This window comes from Plasmodium falciparum, assembly GCF_000002765.6.
Source record: "Plasmodium falciparum 3D7 genome assembly, chromosome: 12".
NCBI classification, from domain to species: Eukaryota; Apicomplexa; class Aconoidasida; order Haemosporida; family Plasmodiidae; genus Plasmodium; species Plasmodium falciparum.
This window is the reverse complement of record NC_037284.1, coordinates 1018065-1030000: the sequence shown is the minus strand read 5'-3', so window position 1 is coordinate 1030000 and position 11936 is coordinate 1018065. Positions and strand designations below refer to the sequence as shown.

General features: G+C 18.1%; 3 protein-coding genes across 3 annotated transcripts in view; 1 reads left to right on the top strand and 2 right to left on the bottom strand.

Moving 5' to 3' along the window:
* The window catches only part of PF3D7_1225300 (conserved protein, unknown function), a gene marked incomplete at both ends in the record, with an annotated part of 1527 nt that extends 1388 nt beyond the window's left edge, over positions 1-139 (bottom strand). Inside the window, one exon of the mRNA XM_001350614.1 lies at positions 1-139. This exon is cut by the window's left edge and continues 691 nt beyond it. Within this exon, the coding sequence (XP_001350650.1) occupies positions 1-139 (139 nt within the window).
* Positions 140-1982: 1843 nt separating this feature from the next.
* On the top strand, positions 1983-5546 carry PF3D7_1225200 (conserved Plasmodium protein, unknown function; the record flags this gene model as incomplete). The annotated part of the gene is made up of 1 exon (XM_001350613.1): positions 1983-5546. The coding sequence occupies one exon, from the start codon at positions 1983-1985 to the stop codon at positions 5544-5546; it is 3564 nt and encodes a 1187-aa protein (XP_001350649.1).
* Positions 5547-5992: 446 nt separating this feature from the next.
* Positions 5993-11495, bottom strand: PF3D7_1225100 (isoleucine--tRNA ligase, putative; the record flags this gene model as incomplete). Its single annotated transcript, XM_001350612.1, has 4 exons — positions 5993-6080; positions 6156-9847; positions 10036-11071; positions 11221-11495. The coding sequence occupies 4 exons, from the start codon at positions 11493-11495 to the stop codon at positions 5993-5995; spliced, it is 5091 nt and encodes a 1696-aa protein (XP_001350648.1).
* Positions 11496-11936: the final 441 nt, after the last annotated feature.

Sequence of the window (11936 nt, the reverse complement as noted above, 5' to 3'; positions counted from 1 at the left end):
CTTTTATTGATATCTTATGAAGAATGCAAAGTTTTATAAAAGTCTCATCCACAATAATTTTCAAAGGATCACCAACTTGTAACAAGGATAAGCAGGTTACAAGCTTTTTTTTAAAGTCCTTTTTTTTATCGAGTTTCATAATATTTAAGCATTATAAATATTTATTAATTTGATAAGATATATATATATATATATATATTTATGTATGTATGTATGTATGTATATTTTTGTCTTCCCTTTTGGGCTTATAAATCTTCATAATAAAGTACTTAACTCTTGGTGTTAATTTTGTTCTTAAATTTTTTAATTATAATAAAAAGGTACAGAAAAGTTATACTCAAAAATATATTTGTTCATTAAGGAATTATTTAAGACAGTACAAATAAATAAATAAATAAACATATATACAAATGTAATGTTAAAATATTTATAAATTGTATATTTATTTTTATCATAAGCACAATATACCAATACTATAATATATAAAAAAAAAACATGACACTTAAAAATTAAAAGGTATAATAATATTTCATTTTCACCATGGAAAAACGACAAAATAATAACAAAACAATTAAACATAAATATTTAAACGTTTACATTTTTTTATTTTGAAAATTATTTTGTAAATTTATTTAATATAACTAATTTAATTTATTTACATAATAAATTATATTATATTATATACATATATATATATATATATATATATATTATAATTATATATTGTTTATTACATGGTGATATATATATATATATATATACCTAATTTTTTGTCTTTTTAAAAAGATATGTTTTCATTTAAAAAACATGATCCCTAATTTTATACAACATTTTATTGAATATAATATAAATATATTTATTATTTTGATATTATAAATATATATAATATATAAATATATTTTATGTTATTACCTATAAATTTTATATTAATAAATAAAAGCCTATAAAATTAATTAAAAAATCATAGTATATAAAATATATATAATATTTTTTATTATTATTATTTTTTTTTTATTTTTAATTTTAAAAAAAAGTGTTATTTTTTATAAATTTATATATATATGATATAATATATATATATAATATGAAAATATCAAATAAAAAAAGAATTGTCATATAATATATTATATATATATATATATATATATATATATATAGTATATATTATTATATATAAATATTATACATATTATTTATATATACAATAAAATAATACCCAATATATTATATGTATATATATATATATATATATTTATTTATATATATAATATATTTATATGAAAAAAAATCTTGAAAAAAAATTTAAGCACAAATAAAAAAAAAATATATTATATATATTATATATATTTAATAATGTAAATTTTGAATGCCTTTAAATTTTTATATATAAAATATGAACATTATTACCATATAAGTATATATTATATTGTATATATTATATATATTATATTATAATATATTATATTTTATATAGTTGATATTTATGAGAAAAATGAAAGTTCTGAAAAATTAAATTTATTTGGTTCAAATATTCAGAATCTTATAAATTATTAATGAATATTTAAATTGCTGATTTTATACATAATATTATATGTTTATGTATTTATATATTTTATGTAATTTACATAAAATTGTAAATATAAAAATAAAATATTATATATATATATATATATATATATATATAATATAATATAATAAAATAAAATAAAACCAGGGTGAACGTGTATTAATTATAATACAAATATTGAATTTTTGAAAATGTTAAATGAAGAATTACAATAAAAAAGTATTTAAAAAATAATAAAATAAATATATTTTTTTTAGAAATATATTTTTTTATTTATTTGTATTATTAAATAATTTTGATGTGTTCTATATATCTGTAAAGGGAGAAGATATTATATATATATATATATATATATATGTATGTATAATATACATATATTTTTTAATTTCAATTTTAATATTAATTTTTTTATGAAATGAATTACAATGAAATTAATGATAATACCATGATGAACACTAATGATATAAATCACCCTTCTCATCTTAATAACGAGAAGAATGATTTGTCGAATGAAGAAAATTATATGAATATTTATGATAACAATAACAATATCATAATAGACAATGAGGTGGATGATCATTTAAAAGAAGAATATAATAATATAGGTGAAGGGTCACCAGAAGGTGCGAATAACATTATATCAGATAATAATAAAATACATAGCATTCATAACAATAATAATAATAATAATAATAATTACAATAATAATATTGTGAATAATACATTTGGCATGTCCATTAATGGTAATGAAAATGTAAACAATAAAGATATAAATAATATACACGAAGAAATACATAGTAATAATGTTGAAAGCTTTGAAAATTTAGATGATTATAAAGTAAATAATATTATTCATAATGTTAATAATCTTATTAATAATGAAGAATTATTAATGAATAATATTAATAATAATAATCACATAAATGAAGATTTATCTTCATTAAATTTAAATATTACACAAGATAATAATGTTAATAATTTAATTAATCCAAATATAGGAATAAATAATAATAAAAAAGTTAAAAATAAAAACAAAAATAAATTATTAAAACATATGAACAATAATGTGATAAATGAAACAACAAATGTGTCCTTTGAAAATAATAAAAAAAATAATATCAATGAAAATTTTCTTGCACAAAATCATAATTATTATGATAATAATATGGTAAATAATATGGGATATAACTATCCCACATTTAATAATAATAATAATAATAATAATAATAATATGTATAATGAAAATATGGGATTTATTCCAAACAACCAATTTATGCATCCTCAAGTTTATCATCCCAAATTGGTAGCTGAAAATAAAAACAAAGGAAAAAATAAAATTAACCCAAATATATACATAAATAATTATAATATGAATAATGACAATTTTAATAATAAATCATCAAATCTTTTATACAAAAATATCAAGATGAATAATATTGAACAAAAAAAAAAAAAAAAAATGATTCATTTAAAAACAGATGCTGCTCAAATAAGTTCAGTTGAAAGTACCAGTGAAGATATGAATTATTCTAATGAATATGGTTCCCAAAAGAAGCATGTCGAATTTAAAGAAACAAATGATCCATTAATATTACACCCATCGACATCATATATAAGAAATATTGTTATAAAAAAACCATCAAATATTAGAAATAGTATTCATAATTTAAATTTATATAATGTTAATTCGATGACATTCGATTCTTATTATACTAATAAAAACGGAACTAATATAATTAATAAAAATGGAGCTAATGTAATTAATAAAAATGGAACTAATATAATTAATAAAAATGGAACTAATATAATTAATAAAAATGGAACTAATATAATTAATAAAAATGAATCTAATACTAATGATAGAAATAATAATATTATTTTAAATACCGACCAAACTAACAGTGAACATAATAATATGGAGAATATCATAAATAATCCATCACATAGGATATATAAGCCTCCTGTTTTTATTTCCAAATATATTAAAGATATGAATGAAGATGAGTTAAATGATATATATACATTATTAAATGATCAAATAATAAAATCTGAAGAAAATGATAAAGCAATTAATTATGTTAAAAATGAAATAATAAATTTATATAAACAAAATCCAATACAACTTTTAACCTTACAAAAATGTTTATCCTTAATCAAAGCTAATAGAAATATTATAGAAGTCATGTTTTATATATTAGAGAATAATAAATTGATCAATATGCAGTGTGATCCACAATATTATAATACTTATATAAATAATACTAGTTATTTAAATTATCAAACGGTTAATAATATATATAAACATTGTAAAAATGAATCTTCATATGGAAATCATAATAATTACAACGAACTTATGAGTAATAATATGTATAATGGAACATCCGATAGTTATGGTAATTTAATAAATGGGGATGATACAAGTATGATGGGGGGACATGATGGGGAAAGCACTTCATCAAAGTTGTGTAGCAAAAAATATAACCAAATTAGTCATATTAATAATAATAATAATAATAACAGCAACAATAATAATAACAGCAACAATAATAATAACAGCAACAATAATAATAACAGCAACCGTAACCATAACAATAATAATAATAATAATAATAACCATAATAATAATAATAATAATAATAATAATAATAACCATAATAGTTGTTATGGTAATATTTATAATCTTCATAATGATATCAACATTTTATGTGATCCCTTATCAAACAAATTGGAGTGGAACAATAATGAACATATTCAGACCAAGGAAAGTATAAGACATAATAGTAAAAGTCCTAATTATTATAATAATTATAATTACAAATGTATAAGTTGTGATAAAATATGTGAAAATACATATTACATATTAAAGCCAACAAACATAAAAAGAATATCATATGGTGTTGTAGATAAATGTATTTGGTGTAGTGTTTGTTATAATTCTAGTAATTATCCAAATGTCCTGAACAGTTCAAATTTTGTTAAGGTAAATATTCCATATAATTTATCAAATAATGATTGGAATATAAATGAAATAGAAAAATTAATAGAAGGAGTATGTAAATTTAAAAACAATTGGGAACAAATTAGTGAATATATACAAACAAAAACACCATATGAATGTATATATAAATTTATTTCTATGCCTTTATCAAATCCATATTTTGATTTAAATAATTTATATGATATAAATAATATATCACTAAATTCTTATGAACAAAACAATACCCTTCTCTCCTTGTTATCTTTTATATGTAATAATATTAGTCCTTATGTGGGTGCATATGCTGCAAAAAAAATTGTAGACTATATTTTAGAAAAACAAAAAGAAGAAAATGAAAAGGAAAAAAAAGAACAAATAAAAGAAAATGATAATCATCATAATGGAGATGATACAAATAAAATGGGACATCATAATGAAGAAATTATCGACCATGCTTATCAGAAGGAAGAAGAAAAAAATAATATAAATGAACAAAATGGTGAAAATGTTAACGAAATAAATGTAAATAATAATAATAATAATAGTAATAATTTAAATGATGATAATATAAATAATAATGATCATTTAACATTACCCAATGAGAATAATAATATTTCAAATAATAATGAAATTAAAAATGAAGGAAATATGGAAAATAACATGGAAGTTAATAATGTAAATAATAATAACCAAATTAATGATAATAATTCGGTACCCAACAATACTAATGACTCTATGAAAAAAAAACCATCAACATATATTTTAAAAGACGATGATATGAAAATTATACATGATACAATTATTAAATCTTCCAAAAAAAGGTCAAGAGAATTAGCTAACCTAGAAGAACATAATTTAAAAAAATTACTTAAGGAACTTGTATTATTAAATACAAGAAAGGTTCAACTAAAATTAAAACAGCATGAATATCTGCAAAAATATTTTGAATATCAAAATGAATTCATGGTTAATAAGGGGAAAAATGAGAATGAAACAAAATAAAATAAAACAAAATAAAACAAAATAAAATAAAATAAAAGTACATAAATATATATATATATATATATTTATTTATTTATGTATTTATTTATATGTGTGTTAATAAAAGAAAAATTACTTTATAGTTGAAGAAACATAATATATTTATGTGCATATATATTTTGCATATTTTTTTTTTTTTTTTTTTTTTTTTTCACTTTTTATTTATTATTTTGAACCCGATTTTTTGTATCTATATGCCATTTATCATGCATTATATATTGTATTGATGAATACATTTTTCAATAATATTATATTTCATATGATGATAAAATATTTTTCATTAAAAAGAAAAAAACTAAAAACAATAAGTCTTAAAAATAATTTGAATAAAAAAATTACCAAAATAAAGTAATTCAAAAAAAAAAAAAAAAAAAAAAAAAAAAAATTTATAACAAAGAATAAAAAAATTAATTATAATGTGATTTTATAACATTTAAACATCTTGGACAAAAATATTCACCTTCAAAGGAATATACCGTTCCATACATCCAACACCTATACAAAAAAAAAAATTAAAAAATAAAACTATAAAAAAATGCACATATATACATATATACATACAAATCATACCTTGAACAACGCTTGGATTCAGTTTTATTTATTCCTATACTTATGATAGCATGTTCTATATTTTCATCAAAATTTAACATGTGATCAACAATTGGTTTTTGATTAGGTTGAAAGAAGTCATTTAAATTTTTCTTCTTGTTTTTGTTTTTATTTTTAATTTGATTTTTTTCATTTATATTAGGTAACGGTATTTTATAAGTTTTGTAATTTTTATCTTTTTCCTCTACTTGACATATATTATCACATATAAAAATATTGGATACGTTAAAAAGAAAACGTAGGTCATCATAATTATTAAATTGTTCAAGAGGATCAGGTGTACGTAAAAACGATTTAATTAAATTAATAATATTATCGTTATTTGAAAAAATATATACTATTGCTTGTAGGGAATTTGAAAAATATGGTGATATTTGTTTATGAATATAATATTTTATTAGAAATAAAGTATCTAAATTAACTTGTTTATAATTCTTAAATTTCGGAAATGGACGTAAAAAGAGAGATTTTATTTTCCCTTCATTGATAGATATATTATTATTATTATTATTATGTGTTGTCATATATTTTCTTTTTGTTTTATTTTTTAAAAGTTGAAGATTATAATATATATCTTCAGATAAATGAGGTACAATAGGTCCTAATAAAATAATAAGATCACGTAATATTTTATAAAGTATTTTTTGACAATTTGTTCTATTTAAAGAATTTTTTTCATGTATATATAATCTATCTTTACTATAATCTATATATATAGCTAAATCGGTATATATAAAATTCATAATATATTTTATTAATAATTGTAATTGAAAGTTTTTATATGCTTTCGTACAGTGTTTTATTAAATTATCTTTTTTATATAATATAAATTTATCTATCATTTGAATATTATCCCATTTTATTTTCATATTATCTTTTGTTCCATCAAAATTTAAATCATATATATTATTCATTATAAATTTAAATGTATTATATAATTTTAAATAAATATATTTATTTATGTTTTCTAATATTTCATAACTAATGGATATATTTCTATTTACAAAATTGTAGCAGCACACCCATAACCTTACAATATCAGCATTGAAGCGTTTATTTAGGTCTTTGTTTTTATTCTTTTTTTTTATTAGATCAATCTGTTTCCCTGTTTTCATCAATATATCATTGTTATTATTAACATTATTGTTGATGTTGCCTTTATTATTGATGTCAGTGTTTTTATTAAGATCATCTGGCTTTTGAGTATCTTTCCTCTTAGACGTCGTGGGAATATCATCCTTTTCTTTTTCAAAAAACAACTCTCTTGGTGATATAACATTATTTAAGCTTTTGCTCATTTTAATATTATTACTATCTACTACATAATTATGAACGATGACATTTTTTATGGGAAGGTACGAATGGGAAGGAAGACGTTTACTATTCGTTTCAATAGAAGATGTGTTATTAAAACATAAAGAATCGTCACTAAAGATACTATTATTATTATTATTATTATTATCATTATTATTATTATTATTTAAGGTATAATGTTTTATATTATTTTTTATTTGTTCCCTTTTTATAATGACCACCCCCTTTTTATCAATTATTTTATCAGTATTTTTCAATAATTGGGACCTTGTTTTTTTCCTTTGGTTTATCCAATTTAAACAAAAAAAAACAAAAAAAAAGGATTGAAACCACCCCCTAATTTGATCAATACCCTCACAACATAAAAAAATATTAAAGTGTTTTTTAAAAAATTCTTTTTTATTATTTTTTGAGAAAACTATATCTTTTATACTATTCCATTGGAATGAATAATATTTTTTTTGTTGTCCTTTTTGTATCTGTTTATTTATCCATTTATACATTTTAGAAGTGTCAAATATTTTTTTCTTTTGTAATATATTTTTTAATAAAATATTGTCTTTATTTTCCATGGATCTTATATTATATTCGTCATGATTCATAATTTGATCATATACATCATAAATATTAAAGGACAATTTATTTTCGTTTTTATTATTATAATTTATTTTATTTTTATATTTACCTTTCCCTTTTTGATATGTATTATTATAATTTTTGACAGATTTCCATATTTTATTAAAATATGTATGGAACAAAATATGTTTACACATATACAAAACGTATATATATGAAACAGAAGAATCGAACCATACATCCATTATTTGATTGTTAAAAATAATTTTTTGATTTTGATCTAATTCTATATCTTTGAGAGGTATGTTAACTCCCCAATATTTCTGACGACTAATACACCATTCATTTCTATCTTTTATTGTTTTAATTAAATTATTTTTTACATGTTTATTTATAAAATGTATATTTTTAATACTTTGATAAAAAGGGATATTATTTTTTATTTTATCAATATCTACATATATTTGTAATAATGATTTTATTTGAACAGTTGTATGTGATCTCCAATCATATGTATATGAATGTTCATATGGAAAATAAAAGAGTATATTTTCATAAAAAGAATAAAAAAATAAAGAATGAATATCTTTTTCATTGATATTTAATTTCTTTGTTTTTTTTTTCATAATATCTAAACTATTTAATAATGATTGTGCATTTGAAGGAGTTTCATATTTTTTTATGAAATGAATATTTTTTTCCAAATTTTTATAAACCAATTCTGTATATTCATCTTTTAGGTCATCATTTTCATCCATAACATTTTCATTAATAACATCTAGTGATAAAGAATTATTTTTAATAAAATAATTTTCATTAAATATCTTTTTAGAGACTTCCGCTTTCATATCATTACAAGAGATGTTTATTTTATTGTTATCTCTTGTTTGTTTCTTTTCTTCTATTTCTTGATAATTTGATATATCTAGATATATTTTTTTTAATTTATTATTTTTATAGTAAAAATTGTAATCTGTAAAACCATGAGAAGGAGCCACATGTACAATACCTGTTCCAAAGGATTCTTTAATTTCGTTATCAGAAACAAAAATAAAATTATTTTCTTCATTATTTGTAAAATTTTTATATGTACAAGACATAAAAGAATTACCTTGGAAAGTACAAATATTTTTTATTTCTTTTATTGGTGATTTCTTGGAATAATATTTTGTTAAATTATCAGAAAAACTATTATATGATTTGTCACATATAATAAAAAATTGATTTTCCTTTTCATCTTCATATTTCAAATGAATAATTCTATATAAATATTTTTCATGTATTAGTAAGCACTTATTATTAAATATTGTGTGCATTTGTGTAGTAAGAACAAGAATTTTTACTTTCTTTATAATTTTCTCTATTATTTGATTTTTTAATTTTAATATATAATTTGATATATGTTGCCCTTCTAAATAACTATCATTCGAATTTGTTTCATTAAACAAATCATTACCATTCAATATGTTTTTTCCTTCATTATTTTCTTTATTATTTTTTATTATTTCATTAATGACAAGTGAGTAATTTTCCAAAAAATATGTTACATCGTCTTGATTAAATTCTAAAATTTCATTTATCGCTTTATTTTCTTTAAATTCCTTTAATAAGTGTAAAAGAAATGTATCACTTATTTTAAAAAAAGTATAAAAAAAATAAAACGAGTTGCACACCCTTTTCTTATAAATTATCTCGCTGTCTGATAGTACGGTCTTTGTAGCATAGCTGTGGTATATTGGTCTGTTACTCATGTAGATATATTTCTATAAAAAAAAAAAAAAATTAATATAAATAAATATATACATATATATATATATATATATATATATGTTTATCAAAGTATAAATGGTAATATATAACATATTGGATATGTAAAATGTTTTGAAATATATTTTCATCTAAATAAAATGTCTTCAATATATGTAAAAATATATATATATATATATATTACATTTTTTAAAAGGTCTCGAAAGACCTTATTTTGAATTTGTTCATAGAATTTGTAAAAGGTAATATAAGTATAATTCCAATAACCCCATATTCCATAAGAAACCAAGGACATAAATTGTTCATTAACAAAATAAGAAGCATAAGATTTACATAAATTTTTAAAGGTACTTATTTTTTGTTGTTCTATAGTATCTTTTGAAATTATATTATTTTTTTCAAAAATATTAGAAAGAAAAGAAATTTGTTTTTTCTTTTTGTGTTGATTTTTTAATTTATTTAATAAATTAATATATGATTTAAAAAATACATGTTCATTTTTTAGACTTTCATTTTGATTATGAATATATGAACTGTTTAAATTTAAATCTTGTATATGATTAATTTTTAATAATTTCATTACATTGTATTCTATAGGTAATCCATGTGTATCAAATCCATGAATTAATAGAACAAAATAATTTTGAAATAAAAAATATTTAAGATATATATCTTTTATAACTTTATTTAATATATGACCTATATGTATATCATTATTTGCATATGGTGGTCCATCATGTATTATTTTTATTTTATTCAATATTTTATTATATAATTTCAAGAGAATTTCTTTTTTATTCTTTTTTAAATATTTCTCATTTTTTATTTTCTCATATATTATATTTTCGAATTTATTAATCAAATGGTTTCCATTATGGCAATTTATATAATCCTTTGTTTTTATATATTTAAAAATATGTTTTCTATTATTATTATTATTATTATCATCTATTTTACTTATTAGTTTTTTTTTTTTTTCGATTAATTCTTTTATTAAATGAGAATTTTTCGTTTCCATGACGTCAGAGTATGTTTCTTTTTCTTTTTTTTTTTTTTTGTTTAAAATATTATGTTCATTACATGATTGTGTATTATTATGTTGTATATATTTAGATTGTTTTGTATTATTTCCATTGTTATATATATGCTTTTTAATATTTTCGAAATTTCTTTTCTCATATATTTCTTTGCAGTTCCAAAATTGTTGGATAAATTTTTGTCTACAAAATAAGGGAAGCAAAAATAAAAAAATAATAAATAAATATTACATATATATATAAATATATACATACATATTTATATATATATATATATATATATATATATATATATATTTTTTTTTTTTTTTTTTTTTCATATCTTTGTATACCTATCAAGACTATTATATGTTGTTGGTAAAAATTGTAAGGGCAAATTTATTGATTCCTTAATCACATCTTTAATATTTTTTTTATGCTGATTTAATTGATACTTATTATTATGTTTATATTTATAATGTTCTGAATTTATAAATTGTAAAAAAGAATTATTTTTATTATCTAATGGGATGTGTTTTTTTTGTATATGTAAAGATAAATACAATTCTATTATTAAGCTTAGGAATATTAAAAATATTATTACTATAAAGTTTCCATATTTAAACATCTTATCATTTTTTTTTGTCATATATATGATCACATGTTTTTTACAAAACAAAATATATAAAAACATATAAAATATATATGTTCCTTTAGGCTTTATTCTGTTAATATTTATTCATATTTTATTTTATGTAAATTCTTTTTAGATACACAAATATGGATTAATATATCATGATTTCATTTTTTTCCACTAAAAAAAAAACAAAATATATATAATATATATATAAACAGAAAATTTTTATTTGTTTATTAATTTTTTTTTTATTTATAATTTTTTTCCTTTTATTTACACTCTTATATTAGTGATGGTAAATAATATATATATATATATATATATAACATTTTTATATCTACATACTCACATTATACCAGTGGTTATATTTATTAATATATATATATATATATATATATCATATATATATAATAAAATAATAATATAAAATAT